This window comes from Hyposmocoma kahamanoa, unplaced genomic scaffold (genome assembly GCF_003589595.1).
Source record: "Hyposmocoma kahamanoa isolate Upper Pololo Valley unplaced genomic scaffold, ASM358959v1 224, whole genome shotgun sequence".
NCBI classification, from domain to species: Eukaryota; Metazoa; Arthropoda; class Insecta; order Lepidoptera; family Cosmopterigidae; genus Hyposmocoma; species Hyposmocoma kahamanoa.
This window is the reverse complement of record NW_020653743.1, coordinates 13,305,213-13,326,857: the sequence shown is the minus strand read 5'-3', so window position 1 is coordinate 13,326,857 and position 21,645 is coordinate 13,305,213. Positions and strand designations below refer to the sequence as shown.

The following is a 21,645-nucleotide window of genomic DNA, read 5'->3' as shown; positions in this document are numbered from 1 at the left end:
TATTCCAAAGCATTTAATTTAGTTTGAAAAGAGCAACCCCTAGTGTCTTGCTCGTTCTTCTCAGGGAAGTCAGCACAACGCAATGGTTTGCAAAATGACGTTTTCAAGTGTAAATTTATTTTACCAGTGGAATATACTATGATTCTTTGACTTTGAAACTAAATAAAAACCGACCTCAACAGTTCGTGGAACTATATCTATTTGCCAGGTTTTATTGAAAGCGGTTATCGGAAAGTGCGCGAAACGGATTCATACCCTAGTTTGCCACCCTTAGAGATGGAATATTTTCTTCAAATTTAAATGGAACTACTACTAAGGTACGCTTTTCAACAAAAAAGAATCATCAAAATCGGTTAACAATTGCCGGAGTCATCGCGTAACATACATACAAAAAAAAAACAGTCGAATTGAGGACCTCCTCCGTTTTTTGAAGTCGAGTAAAAAGCCAAATCAATTACGTACATATGTATTAGCAGTGTACATTCGTACACGGATATTACAAAAAAAAAATCAGTGACAGTTTTCAAGGAACCTCAAGAATAGAGGATAAAGAGATATAACAAAGCGTTCAACTAACGTTTCTAGCAACAGAACCGAGTGTGATCGACGTCATAACTGCTCCCATGTCGCCAATGCTGCGCAGTACGCCGCCTTCAGCTGCAGTAAAAGAAACAAATTCTATTAAAAAAATATATATTTCCGGTTTTGAGTTTTTTTTACTTACATTCATAGCCCCGCACTTAGGAAATAGGAAGGGAAATAGGGGAATAGGGGGTGACATCGACACACACACTGACAACCACAAATTACACCCAAATTCACGAGATAAATAAATGTAGGCCATACAAATATTTCTCCCGGCCCGGGAATCGACCTCTAGCCTCTCGACCTCTGCGCGGCACACCAGCATGGTAACCGTTCAGACACGGAGGCAGTTATTATATTTATTATTATTTTATTTTCTATAAGTCTTAAAGGTTTATAAAGTCTATTTTACTGGAGCGCAGCAAGAGCTTTTATGCATCCACTCGAACTGCACAATATATTTATGGAATCATTTGGTCACTACTTAACCTTTAAGCATGAAAATTAAAACTAGAATAAAAAACACAATTCTACAGGTTGTATCATCATCATTAGCCTATCACAGTCCACAGCTGGACATAGGCCGATCCCAACGTGCACCATCTGCTGCCAGTAACCTTTCGGCGCGGGTCGGTTCGGGCGCACGCGCTGTCTGTGTGTTTGACACTTTAATTGTAAATAATAAGAAAAAGCTATGTGCTTCGGCTCGGTGGATTTTAGTTCTTTTTATAATTTTCTGAAATGCATCGATAGCGTCATTAAATGCTCTAGGGGATCGGTTGATATACAATGATCAAAATCACTTACGTTTTTGTAACTCGTTTTCCTGTGCTGCTTGCAATTAATAAAACGTATAAACACTACACGTAGGTACGCAAATATAGATGTCTGGGAATAGAAGGATGCTTATTTTATTGGATATTTTACGTGGTCAACAGGGTTAAACAAAGGAAAAGCACGTAAACAAGACGCATGTCAAACATGGGTCCATAGGATCCTCTGCTAAACATGTGTCCTCAATCTATGTCCTAAATCCTCTTCGTACAATAGATTGATGACGATGTTGTGAAAATATTTTTGTGAGGACGTTTGCGGAAAATGATGCCGTTGGACATTGTCTAAATCACCAAATTCCCCCATAATCCTGATATTTCAGATACCCGATCACAAATTGGAAACCACACTTACACTCGACTTCTCCTGAAAGATCGTTGGTCTCATTGAGCAGGTCCATGGAGGTGACGCAGTCCAGGATGCTTAGTAAGGTTTTCGTTAGACGCAGCAGATCGCTGAAACTGCATGTCAGAAAACAAAGCACCATTTTAGTTTTGTGCCATTTTAGTTCAGATCGTTGTCAGTCCGATTACTGCCATTCCAGTATTGTAATCTATTATTTTACACACCAACTTGAAGAGTGTCACTAGTCAAAAATTATAATCATTTGGTATTTGGCATACTGAAACTTCTGTTTAAAAAACTGTAGAAAATTATGGCAACATTACAATCAATCAATCTGAAGTTGGCTAATGTCACTTTTGACGATTAACCAATACAGTATTTATTCGAAAACAAAACTGGCCGCATTTCTCGAAACTGATACTGGCCCAAGTCTAGTGGCCGCCATTAAGGAAATAATAATAACGTTTATTTAATAATAATAACGCACACACTCAACATGTTGTTTTATATTTATTTCTCATAATATTATATATTACTAGTAATATATTACTCTATGTAAATGTATTAAGTTAAATAATATTCAATAATATATATTTATAAATTCGTGTTACATGTTTGTTCTGTTTATTGTTTTAGATTCTCACCTGAGTATTTCCGTGGACCCATCCATCAACACCAGTTAATGTCACAATTGAGTGTTTTTTTTTTTTAAATTATTTATTCATTATCATGTAATGATGGAACCATATAAATGAAAAGTGAAGTGAACCTTTACTTTTTTTACTTGTCACATAATAATAAAGCTCGTGTAACAGAGTTTGTCCAGGGAAGTACTGCCACTACACCTATTTCCGCCGCCGAGCAGTAATGTAAGCATAACTGTATTCTGGCTTTGAAGGATACGGGTGCTAGTGTAACTACAGATCATCGAGCATATAACCAGAAATAGAGACGAAATGTCATTTAATTTGTTTGAAAACTATTCTGCCATATCATTACTGTGACAACTGCGCTCCGATTGGCCAGCCCGAATTCGAAACAATTGACGGGTGTCGTCAATTGTTTAACTTCAAATCGACCCGTTAGCTTTGCTATAATGGACGAAAATTGCAAAATTACATATTTAGGTACCGATGAAATTTGATTCCGTTTGTCTTGTAATTAACGCACACACTCAACATAACCCCGCACTAGGGAAACCCTGTGTCGCGGGTGCCATGGACACACATATAGACAACCACAAATTACACCCAAACTCACGAGAGAAATAATTGTAGGCCATACAAACATTTCTCCCGGCCCGGGAATCGAACCTGGGACCTCTGCGTGGCAGTCCGGCATGGTAACCGTTCGGCCACGGAGGCAGTTAAATTAGATGTTTTGCTGTTTTCCCCACACCACCGAATGATAATGTTATCTTTATTACAAAAATACAGAATATTTTTGGAATATACGGAGACGTACAAACAGGTCAGTTGTTGGCGCTGTCTACTTTTCAGTGCAAACGAGAGTTGATATTTATAAGCGATGTATTACCAGGAATGTATGGCCCTTATTTCTTCTCTATTTCTGGTTATTTTCTCGATGCTACAGGTACATGGGAATTGCCAACTTTATGCCCCAGGGTGAAAAGCACAGCGCTCCGTTGCAATGCCGGGATAATGGATCCTTGTCACCAATGGCACTGCAGCTGTTAAGTATTTGCTACAAATTATTGTCTCAAAAAGTAATACTGTAGTTGTGTATCTATAGGAACTTACGTATTTAAATGCTTTAGCTATTTAAAAACGAAATGTGAGACAACCTACCGATCCCTACAACGTAAAGTATCGTATGTCCAAATTGCCAAGTTTACAGGGAGCGTTTTAAAGTTCTGTGTTCGCTAAAATGAGCATAACACGTGACTTTAGGAGGAGGAGGATGAGGACTAATTCGCAGCGAGTGTGGAGCGTGCATAATGAAATTACAAATAAAAACAAATGGTACCTGTAAAAACCGAAGTAGATGAGTTCCCTCGCGAGCTTAACCACCTCAAATGTCAGTTTATTCTGATCATGATCGCTAAAATACCATGTCCTGGTGACCACGTTGCATAGGTAGTCTTCTACGAAGCGAATTGTGGACGCGAACTGTTCTTTCACCTTCTCGCGGTTTGCATCTGGACCGCCTTTTACGCACTGATAACTGAAATATATATTAGTTGTTGCTGATTTTTGAAATTATTTTGTAGTTTATTAGTAACTTAATAAAATAATAATTGAATCTTTTTTATTTTGTCTATTATTTGTGCTTAAACTATAGTCAATACATCGATTCTATCTTCTTTATAAACTATCTCGATAAGACATTTAAATCTATTTTATTTTCATTCGATTTTAGAACACTATATCTCTAGAAACTTTAATTCTCAAACGTGACCATATCCATGCTATGTGAAATGGACTTTAATTGACTTATCCCCCGTCCCGTTACTATCAACTTCTTCCTAACGTTAGTCCACACTCCCTTTATGCATGTGCTGTGTAAATTTATTTAAAAAAAAAGCAATTTGTTTCTGTAATAGTCTGTGTAGGTTCTCTGTCATTGTAGATTCTCCTCTCAGTGAATTCTGTCGAAATTCACCGGTCAATTTGAATGAGTAAAAAAGCGTGTGTTCCTCAACTTGACATTGGCTAAATCATCGATTAGTTCGATAGGGCCGTAACATTTAAAAGAGAAGAAGAAAACTTACTCGTGAATATGGATGCGATCGCAGACCTCCGTCCAGAGCCTCGCGTACTTGACTGGTGTTACAGGCTCCTGTGGGTCGCGGTCCACGTGCAAATGCAACATAAGACGGCAGAACGACGCGCGCAAATCGTATGACAGCTCCGCGTTTGACATGCATCTATAAGCAAAAGGGATAATGGTTACATTTTACTTAGTTCTTAGTTCTCAAATAGGATTTTTTTTCACTAGGGAAACCCTGTATCGCGGGCGTTATGATAGACATCCACAAATTACACCCAAACTCACGAGATAAATAAATATAGACCATACGAATATTTCTCCTATTTCTCCGGACACGGAAATCGAACCCGGGATCTCTGCGTCGCAGTCCGGCGTGGTAACCGTTCGGCCACGGAGGCAGTTAGGCTGATTCGGGTCTATAACACGGTTTTAGTCCTATCTTGATGTATGCATGCGAAGCCTGGACGCTGACGTTGAAGGAGGAGAACAAGCTCCTAGTCATGGAAAAAAATCTTTAGGATGATTCTGGAACCAACGAGGGAAGAAGATGGAGCATGGGGATAAGAAAAATGTAGTGATCGAGGATCTGGTAAACGAGGCTAACATTATGGGAGAGACCATAAGCCCGACTTCGCTGGCTTGACCACGTCAAGAGAGCATATCTGAGGCAACCGCCTGGCAGAAGGCCGATTGGACGTCCTAGATATCGCTAGGTCGACCACAAAGACCTGTGTGAGATTCAAAAATAAACGACTGGCAATAAGCTGTCGCTTATATCTTTATAAAAATGTCAGAAAATAGCACCACCACCAAAAGTATCTGGAAATAAAACTAAGAAATTAGACTATTTCGTGTATTTAAATTCCCGTTACATAAAGTTTTGCTGGGAGTGGAGGCCGGGACCATTTGAGGAATAACATACTAATAGCCCCGTACTAGAGAAACCGTGTATCGTGGGTGCCATGGATACACACATGGTCAACCACAAATGACACCCGAGCTCACGAGAAAAATAAATGTAGGCCATATAAATATTTCTCCCGCTCCGGGAATCGAAATCGGGACCTCAGTGTAACCGTTCGGTCACGGAGGCTGTGGTTAATGTCCAATCTTTTACCATTAAGGTCATATATTCGTAACTTAGTGGTTATATGAACAACTAAACAATCGAAGTGTTAATATTGAATTACTTACCTGAGTATAAGTCCGATGCTCAGCTGTGGTGACAGACTATTCAGCGCCAAGTACTGTCTGTTCAAGCACATATTCGAGAACAGATCCAGCTGGTGTCTGTAATAGTCCAATATAGCTGCAGACTCGCAATTCGGGTCTTGGCGAGCTTTAGAGGCTAGCTCGGAGAGTAATGCGGATTTCTGAAAACGAAAATTTATGAAATTATAATTTTTTTGCATCTAGAATTGCTTATATACTCTTAAACTGACTGTATTGTAAATATCTTAGAAATATATTCACAACACAGTCAACCACAACTTTAGAAGCTGTAAGAAGTCCGAAACGTTGGTTTGTTTACATAGATATTAGACTTTCAACGTAGTCTACCTACTTCCTGTGTTTAGATATAATTCAAATTCAAATCTTTTAATTAAGACCACTGCAGTCCATGGTATTAGTTAAAATACTAAAAAAAAACAAGAAAACTCTACATCTACGTTAGTAACAAACAAACGACACGCATTACAAAACTAAAAGAAATCAATAGAACAAAACAATAAAATTATAAAAAATGCAACTATTTTTCCGGATTTAAATCGCGTATATTTGTTTTTTCAGACAAACCAACGTTTCGGGCCCTTTACAGGTCCGATGGTCACGGTTGACTGAGGTAAGGTCAATGGTAATTCCCATCACTATCCAAGCAAGTTAGCTAACGTGGGCAAATCTTTGTTTCAGAGAGCACATAGTGTCTGCGACAATAATCATCTGGCAGGGGAACTTCAGCATATAAAGCAAATCCTACATGCGAATAAGTTAAAGATTCCACGCCACTGCCGCAGGCCCCGTGTAAAACCACCAACAGTTGAGCGAAGACATGCCATTTTACCTCACGGGAGAGGTGTTACAGACAAGATCGGAAGAGTCCTCAGGCGTGCATCTATCAAGAGCTAGTTCAAGCCCCTGAGGAAGATTTCTCAGTTCCTGAGACCTGTGAAATGTAACATCCCCTTATAGGATGAAGGAGTTTACAAGCTTGACTTTGAGTGCGGTCTCTCTTATATTGGACAAAAGAAGCGAAGTATTTGTACCCACGTCAAAGAACATATAGCTGATGTCAAACACCGTCGCGTAAACAAGTCTGTAGTCTGCTTGTATGTCATGGATAAACCCACAGATTCAATAAAGTTTGACAAACCCCAGGTCCTTGCAAAAGAAGTTCGTTATCTACCCAGGATGTTGCGAGGCCATTGAAATTAAAAAACATCCTAATTTCAACATGGAAGATGGTTTCTCCGTACCACCAGTTTTGGAGCCCGTGTTTCGTCTGATGAAAAATCTCAAAAAGACACAAAACTGCAGTACTAATTAATATGTTTTAATTTATTCTAATTTCTATTATTAATTAATAATAAATTTAACTTAATAAACATTCATTCAATAAAATAATTTGTAAAACGTAACTTAGCGTAACTTGGAACGTTTCTTTAAAAACTAAAAATAAGGTATTTCATTAACAACTTTTGTAATTATAATGAAAAAATAGGGTGGTTTGCATTAATATTAGACATAACTGGTTGATGACTGTACCACCTCAGTCAACAGTGACCATGGAACCTGCAAAGGGTCCGAAACGATGGTTTCTTTGAAAAAACAAATGTACCCGATTTAAATCCGGAAAAATAGTTTCATTTCCTATGCGTAACAATCGCGAAAACTCAACTCTTCAAATTTAAATGGGATCAAATACTGAATTACCCTCATTCAAACAAAAAATAAATCACCGGAAATCGGTTCACAAGTGCCAGAGTAATCGCGGAACATACACACAAAAAAATACATTCGAATGGAGAACCTCCTTTTTTGACGTCGGTTAAAAACTAATTAATAATAGTCGCTTGATCTCGATACGATCGTGCGCGTTATTAAAAAAAATAATTAACTAACCTGTTTGTTATTCCACAATAGTATAACTTCGTCTTCCACGGTGTACTTGTCGTGGGCGTCTAATGGTTTCTCCTTTTCATATTTTGTTGAGACCAATCTGAAGCAAAATATGTACAACTAATAATATGTTCAATTTAATAAATACATTTTAATCTTCTTTTTTTGTGTAATGTGACAATCACGAGATGCCGGTTTCTTTTCATTCGTGTTTTTTTTTAATTATGTCGATTTAATTTTTGTATTGACGACTTTAGTGCCCAACGGTTTGCACTTTAGGTGCTCAATGACGTCCCAGATCCGATTCCTGGTAGGACCAATTTGGGAAATTAAATAAATGAAGCAAATTAATTGGTAGTAAGGGTAGTCGAGAAACTTTAAATTTAAATGAATGTTTAATATTCAACTACAAAAAAAAATAAGAGGAAAGTTACCTAAGAGTATGTTGTACTTTTATTGTACAACTTACTGTTGGGTAATTTTGTGAAAAAATTTGAAAAGGTCCAAATTTATCTGGAAAAATACCGGAAAAATTTAAAATATTTTAAAAATTGGATAAATATAGTCTAGAAGGCTTATATTACGTTTAGAAATATCTTTTGGAGTTTTATTTAACGTCCCTAGTTGGCTCCATCGTTTTCGTTCAGTAACTTCAACATTTGACAGGTGTCAACGTCAAATGTAGAAAAATAAAGAAAAGATGTTGGAAAAATATCGGAAAAAATATTTATTTTTCTGAAAAATATTTTTATTTTTTTTGTGTATGGAAATTTTTCCATGACCCTACACTTACTAGTACACCTTATAAAAAAAAAAGACCGTTCACTTTTGATTTGTTCTTCATTGATAAGCCCCCGCTGTTTTTACCGATTAATGGCACTAGTTCTGACCCCTAATCTGATAATTTTCTCTTGCTTGTACATTTACAAAGTTTTTTACATATTTCCTTTCCTATCTTTCCTTTCCTTTCTTAACTTTTCTCTCAGAGGAATCTGCCTAACAAATGTATTTAATAAATGACGATTTCAAGTGTAATTTGTTTATGAAATAATGAAATTACAATATTTTGAATTTGAATTGTCCCTTACACCAAAGAATTTTAACTCTAAATATAGAATTATCGTATAAAATATAGTTTCCCAAAGTGGTATGGGGCGCTTATAATAGTTTTAGTAAGACGGTAGAGGACTCAGAAGCAAAGGCTGATGACATATAGATAATTCAGGTTTTTTTTTCAAAAGCGGTAGCACCCTATGTTTAAATATATATAAGGATTATTTTGGCCAGAACTAGCTCACATAAAGTGAGCTTATTTTGAGTTAAGTAGATATCTTAAGATTGTTTCATACAATATTCTAACGACGGTTTTTTTGACGTGAAGATATCAAATTTTACGTTCAATAAGTCAAAGTCAAAGATCATTTATTCCATAGGTAAAATAAATTTACACTTGAAAACGTCACATTTACATTACATTACATTAAGCTATTGCTGGTTCATTACGCTGACTTCCCTGAGAAGAACGAGCAAGAAACTCTAGGGATTGCTCTTTTCTAATAAACTTGGAATACACTTTGAATCAAATTTGTGTGGTTCTGGAGCCGTGTCGTCTTTCCATGCATCTTTATCTAACACGTAGTGTTCAATTTTGTAATATGACTTTTCGATCAAAATATTTTTAATGTAGTTTTTAAACTTAGGAAATGATAAACTTAATATATGCTCCGGAATCTTATTGTAAAAACGTATACAGTTCCCCATAAAAGAGTCGTTTACCTTGGTTAAACGAAATCGTGGTACCATGAGTTTGGACTTAGCTCTAAGGTTAATATTATGGATATCTTCTTTCTTATTGAAATTATGTATATTTTTACGAGCATATAAAATATTTGAGTAAATGTACTATGACGCCAGTCATGATACCAGTCTCCTTAAACTTTTCTCTGAGAGAAACCCGAGAGCCTAGACGGTACACAGAACGAACCACTAGTTTTTGCAATACAAATATGGTTTGAATATCTGCCGCTTTACCCCACATGAGAATGATATAATATTAAATTTCACATATTTTGAGTTACAACACTTTTGTAATAGCAGCGCGTCAATTTTTTTTTTTTTTTTTTTTATACATGACAGGCAAATGGCTCCACTCCACCTGATGTTAAGTGGAAAGTGGTATCCAAACGCGAAGGAACCTAGTGCAGCGATGGATACGTGTTTTCAATTATTTTTTATGGTGGTGGGCGTAGAAATTTCTTTGTCTTGCCTCGTTGACGGTGAACCAAAAAGTTTGGGAACCTATGATGCAAAAGATAGCTCGTATTTTTTTAACAATGACGTTATTCGTATCCGCGAGGAGGATAGCAATTTATCTATGTAATTTTTTATTGACATTTCTGCTGTTGTGGTTGAATTCTCTATGAGAGAAAAATAAAGGAAATTTGTGGATATAAAAGCTAGGATAATATTAATGTACGATCTTCACCTGGTCTCAATAAGTATATCCGAGTTATTGGCACACAGCACGCTCTTGCATATTAACTCCTGAGTGACAGCTATGGCCTTCCTGTTGGAGATGCATAGGTCGCTGAGGTAGTCTAGGAATCTGGATTGCCAAGTTTTCATGTTCTTGCGGACGAGACCTGCGAACAAAATGTCGATTATTTTAGTTATGGTAACGAGGGCAGAATAGTTTAGTAGCAGTATAGATCCTTGTGAAAGAATCCCGTCCAGGGAAGTACTGCAATCATAATTACTTCTGCCGCCGAGCAGTAATGTCAGCATTAACTTCTTCTGATTTTAATTCAAATTGGAATCGTCCCATCCGAATCTCGAAATCAGACGGGTTTCTGAGCGAGAAGATGAACCTGATTCCTACTATATCTTTCCAATTTGTGAGTTTAATCAACTATTGTTCCGATTTGATTCGATGTTCAAAAGTTACCGATCGGCCAGTTGTGAATCGCAATTAAGCGCCTCGACTCGGAAGAGACGCAGTTCCCGATTGGGAGAGACAATCAAAATCAAGCTGCTGGTTCCTCATTGATAAGGTCGCTCGCGTCCTTGAGTATTCCGACTGTTAAGATGTCTTCACTCACCGACAAACGTCTCAATTTCCGATGCTGTGATGTGCTTCTCTAGCAGTTTCCTATTGTTGTGCAAGAGAGCTGTGATCGTGTCTTCAGCAAGGATGTCGTAGCCGATTTGCTTCTGCATGAAGCCGAAGTGCTTGGCAATGTATTCCTGTGATAATTCACATGGTAATTTATTATTACTTCCTTATTACTGGTGGTGGCTACTCGACTTGGGCCAGTGTCAGTTACGATGATGATAATAAAAATAACGCACACACTCAAGCCCATCATAGCCCCGCACTAGGGAAAACTTGTGTCGCGGGTGCCATGGACACACACATAGACAACCACAAATTACACCCAAACTCACCCGGGAATCGAACCTGAGACCTCTGCGTAGTCCGGCATGGTAACCGTTACGGTGCAATCGGCCACGGAGACAGTTAACGATGTATGTTGTCAGAAGATGGAATAATAGTGATCGAGAACGCCAAGTAAGAAAAATTGGGTTAACTATTGTACTCGTTTTTTATAGTAACCGGGCGCCACGCCTGGTTCATATAGTACCTTCAAAGTGTTGTTAAGTATAATTCCGCTGACTCTCTTGTACCGTGCGCCAGGATTTGTTCATATAGAACCTTAAAAATGTTGTTATTTAATGATGTCTGCAGGCTCTTTGCGTCGGAGTCTGACGTTCTGGGATGGCCGAATGTAATGATTTTTGTAAAGGAAAAGTGGAGTACGAGAGATTATTATTTTTCGTAACGGCAACACTGGGCGGAGAAGCCATGTTGTTTTTTCGTCCCGTCACTTGGTATTTATTATACAAAAAAAAATATTTGAACTATTTTGTGTGCATGATTTGCCATTCAAATTCAGTGATTACTACGATATTGTTCTGTTTACACGGAAACGTTCAATAGTAATAATAACAAAGTATGATTTTCACAATAAATAGTGATGATGATGACCGACACATAATTTCAGCCAGTGCCAGTAGCAAGTTGATTGATGAAAATCTATAGTATGTCTTTTTTGAAGAATAGTTTTCAAACAAATTAAATGACATTTCGTCTCTATTTCTCGTTATATACTCCATGTCCCGTGTACAGCGCGTCATAACTGTTACGTAAACTGTCACTCCCCCGCACCGCGCAGCTACCTCAGGAACCAACTTAGTTAAGAAAGCAGATGCCTGAATGGTGTAATTTCTCTTACTTGATTTTTTCTATAATCCTGTTGACTGAGCCTTAGTATTCTGTAGCACAGCCGGAATATGTACTTATAGGGGGCGTATCGAAGGTCGTTCAACTCTTCGATCTTCAAGAACGCGTCGCCACCTGGAGTCTCTTGAAATGGGCCCTGAAAGCAATAAAAATTATGTGTTATTTGTATTTATCAACCAACTTCAAAAAAAGAGGAGGTTCTCAATTCGACTGTATTTTTATTGCGTGCGTGCGTGCGTGCGTGCGTGCGTGCGTGCGTGCGTGCGTATCGTGTGTGTGTGTGTGTGTGTGTGTGTGTGTGTTTTTACCCGATTACTCCGGCAGCACATTCTTGAACCGATTTTCATGATTCTTTTTTTGTTGGAAAAAAGAAAGTTGTAAGCAAAACTGACCTGTAATATCTTGAAAAGCTGCCGCAGTATATACTGTTCGCGCAGCAGCTTCTGTCTGTCTCTGTTAGGGTTCTCCACTACCAGTTCGAGGGCCTCTGACTTATTGGGCTCGTTCTCAAAGCCCGCTATGAAGTACACTATGTCTTGAAGAAGGCTCGTAAGCGCCCTGGCAAACAAATTTACAGTTGAATTATTGTTAGGAATAAACAGCACCCTTATCACAAAATCAAAATAATCTTCATTTCGTAGGTAAGCATTATTATATTACACTTGAAATCGTTATACTGATTAAATTGTACTGCTCATTTGTAAGGCAGATTCCACTGAGAGGAATGAGCAACAGACTCTAGGGGCTGATCTTTGTAAATGCACTTGAATACATTTATCATTACAATATTTAATTTAAACATCTTAGATCGAGACTACCTGCAAGGGCTAAACGAGTCACAACCATGGACTTTTGTCGTCCAAGTATGCAGAAGAAGTATATATTTAGTATAAAATTTTTGTTTCATTATAGAATAAGGGTCGTATTCCAGAACTGTACTCAATGCTCAAGTCAGGATTTGAGTATGGTTTAAAGCACTCGAAATCATACTCAAGTCCCTGCCATTAGGGTCGTATTACCAGTGCTTGTGTTTCCAGTGCAATCCTGACTTGAGCATTGAGTAGAGTTCTAGAATACGACCCTAAATGAAATATGATATAGTATATAAAATCTTAGAACTAGAATGATAGTGTGTGTTAGTTCTTCTTCTTTTTATGAACATGACAGGCTGTAGCAGAATATCAGCGGCGTTGTGAAGCACTTCGCCATTGTGCTGAGCTACAGCCCTTTTTATCTCACACTACTAGTTTTACTAAACACTGTGTAGAACTTTATATTTTTTTTACTTATTAATGTGTGGTGATAAATAAACGATTTTATTATTATTATTATATCTATTTTAGACTCTCGCCTCTCGCAAGGCCCAAAAGATTTATTATTAATATAGTTTTAAACTTCGTAAATGGCAAATTTTTAATATCAACCGGAATCTTATTATAGAAGCTGAGACATTGTCCCTTAAATGAATTTGAGACTTTGTGAACACGACTGTCAAGAGCAGCTAGTTTATTGTCGTATTAATGTTATGTCTGTCATGTAGCTGCAACGAACACATCAGCCGAGCACACGGCGCGCGGCATTGACTGAGCACGAGAACATACTACCGGTCGCGCTTTTGGTTCCCAGCAATGCCGCAGCACTACCGAGCACCTCCATTGACGATTTTAGCACTCATACCCAGGCCTTTTTTTATAATATATATATTATATATATAATATATATATATATTTATACAATATATAATGACGGGACCAACAAGTCGTGCACCTGATGGTAAGCTACACGCCTGTCCACAACAGTAGCAGTACCACTCAGAACTTTAAATCACAAGATCTAAGGGGCACTGCCACTGCGCCCGTCACCCTGACACATAAGTTGACAAGTCCCATGTGCCTGTATATTCATCAGCACCCTTACCCTTCTAAACCGGAACGCAGTAATGCTAACATAGATAATTTAAATAAAATTATTCCAATCTTCTACAACCACCCCTTTTACTTCTTCTGCAAGAACAAAACACCTAAAATCATTATTTCTAATCACTATTCTAATCAGCGTCACAGCCTTTTCCCGGCGGTGACATTAGCTGAGTGGATTCTATTACATACGCCTCAGCCGCACACATGACATCTACTTAGTACAACAATAGTGTTGACTAGCTTTGTGGCCGCTTAATTATTTATTACTAAGATTTTATTTTTAATTAATTTTATTTAGTTTTTTTTTGTTATTCTATTTTCTGTTTGTTTTAGTTTTAATTTAGTTCTGTTTTACTTTTTATTTTTTACTGTGTATTTATTTACTGTGTATTATTTTTTACTGTGTGTGTATATTATTGTGTTGTGGCGTTATGTAATAAATAGATTCTATTCTATTCTACTTTTCATAAAAAAAAATTTTTTCTCAACATTTGATATTTTTGTAATAAAGACACCTATTCAACATGTACTCACTTCCTCTCATTGTGCTCAATATTCCCGTGATGCATTTTAGTCGACAAGGCCGATAGCACTTTGCACGCATCGTTGGCGAAATCGAGATCTCTAACCTCGCTGGGAGACACCGAAATCAGCGCGAATGCTTCTTTGTCTTCTTTCACAACTGAACAGCCCACCTGGGAAAGGAAAAAAAAAACATTTTATGAAATTGAAACCAGCAAATATCCGTATAAGAATCGCCTAGAATTCATTAAAATGCAATCATTATTTTAAAAGACGTAAATTATAATCTTTGTTTTCTGCATAAACTGTTTACTAGTCAGATAGGCTCTACAGAAATCAATGATAAGGTGGGTCTCGCTGTTCCAAGTCGACTACTTACCAAGATACAAAATAAAAAATAAATCTATATCCCGCGTTGTAAGCAGGGAGCATAATGCAATTATAATGAAATAGATATTTTTAATGACACATATCACCGCTTCAAGCGATAATCAGTAAAAATTGTGTTTCATTGATTACCATTTAAATAATTAATAGATTCAGGCGTTACTTTGCGGAAGTCGATGTTAATAACAAAAAAATGGAAGTAAATTACTCCGCGAACCCAGTGAAGTTTAAATCGTGCAAAATAGCTGCGTTTGTGTTGAATATTTTTTCATGCAGTTAATTATCCCACCGTCCCTCCGCATAAAATATAACTTAACTAAACACATTTTACAGGCTGATTTCATATCACATTTCCTTCATACTTACACACTAGTTTTTACCTATTCTTAAAGTAATGCATTCAAATTAACACCCTTAGAAATTTAAAATAAATAGAAAGTTTTGCCATCTCCTAAATAATCACTTTTAATACGATACGAGTTTCAGAAAGTAAGGCATCGATATATTCTGTTGGGATACCAAAAAAAAAGGCAAATAAATAAATAAGTTACGCAGCCGTAACTCCACTTGGCTACCACCACTCTTACAACGCTACACAATAGTAATAGAATCCAACTTACTTTGGACATAACAGGTTTTTCCTCGTCCTTGTCGATAGGTATAGAAGTCGAGTGCACCCACGTATGCGGACATAAGTGCTGTAACCTACGAACACATTTTATTTCTTTAACATATAATAGATACACACTTGGCCACAGTCTCACGCCAGCATCATTGGGTTTTCACATTAAGGGATCAAGGCTAGGGCCAGAATAATGTCTACCTGAAGAGTCGTTACAACCTCGTATAGCTTTGGTAGATACCGCATAACAGTCTAATTATTGAATCAATCGCTTTGTAAAAAGTATATAGTAAAATTTAATTTTTAAAAAAGGATATAGAAAACACGACAACTAAAATTTTTCACGATAGTAAAAAACACAAACTTACCTCGAAATTTTATAAGAAAACCGCTGTATTATACAGCGGTTTGTATTATTATATTCTATTGAATATAGGTACTTTACATATCGACCCCTCCCACGTAAAGTGTCGTATGTCGAAATTGCCAAGTTTACAGGGGAGCCTTTTAAAGTTCTCAAATCACTGAAATAAGCATAACACGTGACTTCTCACTTTTATTGGGCAAATCTCGTTACTCACATAGAGTATTATAAAATCCTAGATATCGCTTAGATTATCTACTAGATGATTACAACACTTTGCCGAATGAAACGGAGAACTTTAAAACACTCACCTGTAAACTTGGCAATTTCGACATACAATACTTTGCGTAGGAGGAGTCGATATAGGTACCAACGATTTTTTTTAATATCAACTGAACTAAATAGAATTGTATTATACGACACACATTTTTCAAATAGCTTTAATTTCATTTGTGAAAAAAATAAATTTCTGAAATAATGCCAGTGTTCCTGTTCCAGTGTTCCAGTGTTCCAGTGACCCGCGCAATAGAACCGATACAGTACGGAAAAAAATTTCATTCGAGGTGAGGTAGTATACATATATACTTTAAATGGCTTTTTTTAATTTTATTTTTAATGGAAACTTATAAAAACTTTAGTAAGTTTATTACATATTAAGTTTTTTTACCACGATATTCAACAGTTTTGTGAATTGACTCCACTAGTTTGTTATAATTGGACGTAGTTAAGCAAAAAGGATCCAATCCACAAAATTATCAAAAAATGAGTTACATATATTAAACGGTTCCTAAATTCTAACCTCTTAGATCAGCAAAAAAAATCCAACTTTTAAGCATAAATAAATATCTCTGAAATTATACGTTCTTAACCCGCATTGGGCCAGCTGGCGGACTATGGCCTAAACCCTAGTCTGAAAAGAGACCCGTGCCCAGCAGTGGGACGTATAAGTGGGTTGATGATGATGATGAAATTACATGACATTATAAGTTTTGAAAATAAAAGAATGAGAAACACTTTTGAACTTCAAACTGCCATATCTCGAAAGTGACTGAGTGTGCATTGGATCCTTTTTATTTAACTACGTCCAATTATTAATACAAAGATTGAACACTAAGAAAAATTCCCTCGATCCGCAACAAGCACTTGGAAAATTCGTAAGGTCCGTTCCGTAGTTTTTTTTTATGTTATGTAGGCAGCAAACAAGAATATAGGCCCGCCTGAAGGAAAGCGATCACCGTCGCCCATGAACGCCTGCAACACCAGGGGCATTACAAGCGCGTTGCCATCCCTTTTCAAACCCCTTTTGAAGGATTCCATGCTCTATAATTGCGGAAAAATCCTACAGGGGAGCAAGCTCGACTCGGCTCCAGAATATAAGGAAGAACTCCCTGTCGGTGGCGAGTGGTACGATGATAAAATATTGCTGTTGGCATTATGTCAAACAGTTTTTCAGAACATTGGCCATTTCAGCTCAGTCGGGAGAGTGTCCACACGATATGCCGAAGGCGTTCGTTCGAAGAATTTTTCTTAATGTTCAATCTTTTTATTAACAAATCCAAAATATTTTTCACCTGGTCTAGTACTGAAACCTTCAAAAAAAATATGAATGTCATGGTAGTTAAAATAAATGAATATTGTAAAAGGCATTCGAACCAACAAACGGGGGTTATGAGATATTCCCTTATTAGGTATAAGATATACCTGAGTAGTTAGCAGAGTTGGTGGTTTTCAAGACTGTTTTCGCACCTGACATAGCTGCTTTGCGGTACAGGCGCGTCTGAGTGGGTCATGGTGGTGGGGTCCAGCTCGAACAGAGTAGCGATCTCCGATGAGTGAGGCACGGACACCAGCTGGTATGCTGGCTCGCCGGGCTCTAAAGGACCGTCACTGTAAAATAAGTTTTAACAACAATCTGTACTTAATAATCACACAGACATATAAAAAGTAACTTTAGATGGACAACCTTCAAACTTTAACTTACTTATTACTTAAGGTACAAGAAGTGAACAGCTATACTTCAAATGGTTTTAGGTAATTACTAAATAAATGTAAACAAACCGTAATGAAGTATTTTATGAGGCATTACCAAGTTACTTATTGTAAAATTATAATGAGCTTTTTGAAAATGGTTAATACATGGTGTTTGATAGATGGACCGACAAAATTTTTTGGGGATTTGGCGGGGTCATTTGCTAACATTTACCTGTTGACCTCATGTCCAGGGTGTCACGGTAATAGTAATATGATTTTTTTTTATTTAATTCCCTAAAATCTCGCCTTTACATCATTATAACTTTTTTGTTTGTGGTTATAATAGCTCAAAATAATTTTGTTGCATTCTGTAATGTACTGCCATTCTAAGTAAATCACAATTTGATACAAATGTTCTCAAAAAAAAAAGAATTCTTAGCTTTTAAAGTGAATAAAAAATAATTAAGGCTTAAAAATATCAACAACTAAATTCATTTCAAAAAAAGAACTAAAAATTATTTCGAAATTAGCTTTATTTTAAAAACTTCTGTAATTAATACCCTTTCCAAAGATATGCCACATGTTATGGAAATCATGCGATATGTTATCAAAATATGAGCTACTACAAACAAGGTCCGTGCTAACTACGAACCAAATCAACGCTTGCATCAAGCGCCCTTTGGAGACCCGTTGCTCCACAGCGCAAAATGTATGGGTAGCGTCCTGTGGACGTACGGTGGCCATGTCGCGGAGCGCTATCTTCACGTCTCGTGGTGTGGTAAACGTCGACTAGGATATCGCTCCTGATAAATTCTTTGCGCTTCACGCCCATTGCAATCTGCACGGCCATACACCAGTAACATGTCAGCATATTCTTGATTACTGAAGTTGGGCATAGTTGGAAAGGGTATTAGTTAGAGAAGTTTTTAAAATAAAAGTAATTTCAAAACAATATTTTGTTTTTTTAAATGAATTTAGAAGTTGATATTTTTAAGTCTTAATTATTAATATTTTCACTTGAAAAGCTCACAATTCTTTTTTTTAGAACATTTGTATCAAATTATGATTTACTTAGAATGGCAGTACATTACAGAACACAACAAAATTTATTTTGTGCTATCATAACCACAAACAAAAAAGTTATAATGATGTAAAGGCGAGATTTCAGGAAAGTAAATAAAAAAAAACATATTTCTATTACCGTGACACCCAGGACATGGGGTCAGCGGGTAAAGGTCAGCAAATGACCCCCTCAAATCCCCAAAAAATTTTGTCGGTCCATCTACCAAACACCCTGTATATGATAATATTTTCAGGTAATAGACAATATTTCGAACTTCCATAAGTTGATGTGGCGGTGTTGGTTTGAAGACCGTGCAAAGTGGAGGAGAAAAAGTAGAAAAGCGGACCCCGGGCTCCGCAGCAACACTGCTGAGGACGCAACCGGGACAACGCTCAGATGAGAGAGAGAGACAATATTTCGAACTACCTACTTAAGAGTCGATCCAACCTCAAATGTCTGTAGTTGATTCCGCATAACGCGAAAGTGTTGAATTAATCACTTCGGAAAAAAATAAGTAAAATTGGGGACGTAATACACTAACTACTATACAGTGTGAAAACACGATTCCTAAAAATATTCACTATAAAAAAAACACAAACTTATCTCGAAAATTTACAAGAAAACCACTGTATTCAATAGGTAAATTATAATTAACTTATACTTTTTAGACGACATGGCTGGCACAAGAAGAACGAAAGGAGGCCATTAAGACACGGGACCAACCATAGACTGCACAAACTTTCAATGAACACTACGCAATCTTTATTTTTTGGTTATTTTCTGTTATTTTTGTAATCAGCCATATTTGTTTAGTAATATTAAGCTCCTCGAATTATGTGAAAAAAAAAGAAACAGAAAACAAAATTCGAAAAAAAGAACGAAAAGAAAGCGAATTTTGTGAAAAAAAAATAAAGGAACAAAATAAAAACAAGAGATTCAAAAAATTTAGTTCTTTGGAGGTATCGAAATAGGTGTGTTCATGTTGTTGCCTGCGGTGTATATACAACCGTATAATACAACCGCCATAAAACCTAAAACGCAATTGAACTCACTTCGGTCCTTGGCATGCTTCAGCGGCCAGGTAGTGTCCTGTCGCGAGATGTTTGAACCGGAAGATGGAGTTCCAGTAACCAGCGCCGCCGCGGCACGGGTCATGTTGAACGACCTGCAATGGTAATAAAGAGGCGGCGTGAATTTCGTGCATCATATTCTCTGGCCAGCAGATTAAGATCCGCTACATACACAGTCCGCAGAACACGTGAAGTTACCGATGTTGGTACTGCCAAACTACTTTATTTTAGTTACTTCCATAGTACGGGATTCTCATATGGGGTAAAGCCGCATATATACAAACCATATTGGTGTTACAAAAAAGAGGAATTCGTTCTGTGTACCGTTTAAATTCTCGGGTTTCTCTTAGACAAAAGTTTAAGGAGACTGGTATTATGACCGTGGCATCACATTGCATTTACTCAAATATTTTGTATTTACGTAAAAATATGCATAATTGCATTATAAGTCCAAACTCATGTACTACGATTACGTCCCAATATTTTAATTGAAATGTCATACTACAAAATTGAAAACTACGTGTTAGACAAAGATGGAAAGACGATGAGTATAGATTCCACACAAATATGATTCAGTGTATTATATATATTCCACGGCATATAACTTTATTCATTTGTAAAGAGCAATCCCTAGAGTTTCTTGCTCGTTCTTCTCAGGGAAGTCAGCACAGTGAACGAGCAGTAAGTTTAAGAAATTACGTTTTCAAGTATAAAATTTTACCTATGGAATAATGATTATTTGATTTTTATTTGATCACCACCGGTGGTATTCTGCGTTATGGTCGTCTATGCTCCACCGGTGGTGCACCCCGAGGCGAACATATTAATCTATATTTATGGCTGTTCAATTGATCTTACTTCAATCTCCCAAAGCGCCTTACTGCTAGTAGCAGCAGTGGCACTGGATCTCCCAGTGGTCCTGAGAAAGACATGCTGCCGCTTCTTGTACTCATCCATCGTAAGAAATTTCTCTTGTTCGGCGTGGAATAGCCGGACCACATCTCCTCCTTTGAGGATCTCCTCTTGGTTTTCTTTGTGTTCGAGAAATAATGTCACCTTCCATGACGTTGACGAATTAACTACATTTACCTGAAATTGAAGCGTTCCTACTATTTAATTTTTTATTGAATTGATATTCAATTAATTTTTTATGCGAAATTACTCCACTAGTTTGTAATAATCATTAATATAGCCGGCTGGCATATCCGGCCGGATTCGAACCGACATCTTCTAGCATACCGTGCCAAATAATACCGTCTGGCACGGTATAGACCAACTAAGCTTAGTTGGTATGCTATCCGAATCGCGAATCCGGCCGGATCGATGAAACTTTTTCTAAGTGTTCGATCTTTGTATATATAATTATAACGTTCCTACTATTATAAAGAAAAGTTCGAAAAACTAGGAAACACCCAAATCACTTTTGGGGGTGGTAGTGTTTATACATTAACCAACATCAAAAAAGGAGGAGGTTCTCAATTCGATTTTATTTTTCTTTTTGTATGTATGTTACGCGTTTGTTTGAATACCTCAGCGGTCCCATTTAAATTTGAAAAAAATCACCTCTAAGGCTGGCAAAGTAAGGGATGAATAACTTTTGAGGTCGGTTATTTTAGTACTCTGTACTGATATTATTATTATACAAAGCGAAGGGACGAGCAAGTGGTGCGCCAGGTGCTAAGCGACACGTCTATCCATAAAAGAAATAAATATTAGACAACATCCCATACGTTGCTGTGATTCCAAAGTAACTAGACCACTCGTGTTATGGAAATAGGAGCAACTGTCCATTACATTTGCAGCTGCCACTCAGAGC

The 21,645-nt window shown here is 37.1% G+C and overlaps 1 protein-coding gene across 1 annotated transcript in view; it reads right to left on the bottom strand.

Moving 5' to 3' along the window:
• LOC113228292 (inositol 1,4,5-trisphosphate receptor) overlaps nt 1-21,645 on the bottom strand; it is a 105,851-nt gene that overhangs the window by 61,335 nt on the left and 22,871 nt on the right. The window contains exons 7-21 of the mRNA XM_026461558.1: nt 20,688-20,918; nt 19,812-19,924; nt 17,472-17,612; nt 15,360-15,444; nt 14,365-14,525; nt 12,304-12,469; nt 11,904-12,047; nt 10,710-10,854; nt 10,097-10,253; nt 7,615-7,711; nt 5,689-5,867; nt 4,496-4,651; nt 3,751-3,948; nt 1,774-1,880; nt 578-657 (exon numbers count right to left, since the gene is read on the bottom strand). Coding sequence (XP_026317343.1) covers nt 578-657; nt 1,774-1,880; nt 3,751-3,948; nt 4,496-4,651; nt 5,689-5,867; nt 7,615-7,711; nt 10,097-10,253; nt 10,710-10,854; nt 11,904-12,047; nt 12,304-12,469; nt 14,365-14,525; nt 15,360-15,444; nt 17,472-17,612; nt 19,812-19,924; nt 20,688-20,918 — 2,160 coding nt within the window. The remainder of the gene's footprint in view (nt 1-577; nt 658-1,773; nt 1,881-3,750; nt 3,949-4,495; nt 4,652-5,688; nt 5,868-7,614; nt 7,712-10,096; nt 10,254-10,709; nt 10,855-11,903; nt 12,048-12,303; nt 12,470-14,364; nt 14,526-15,359; nt 15,445-17,471; nt 17,613-19,811; nt 19,925-20,687; nt 20,919-21,645) is intronic.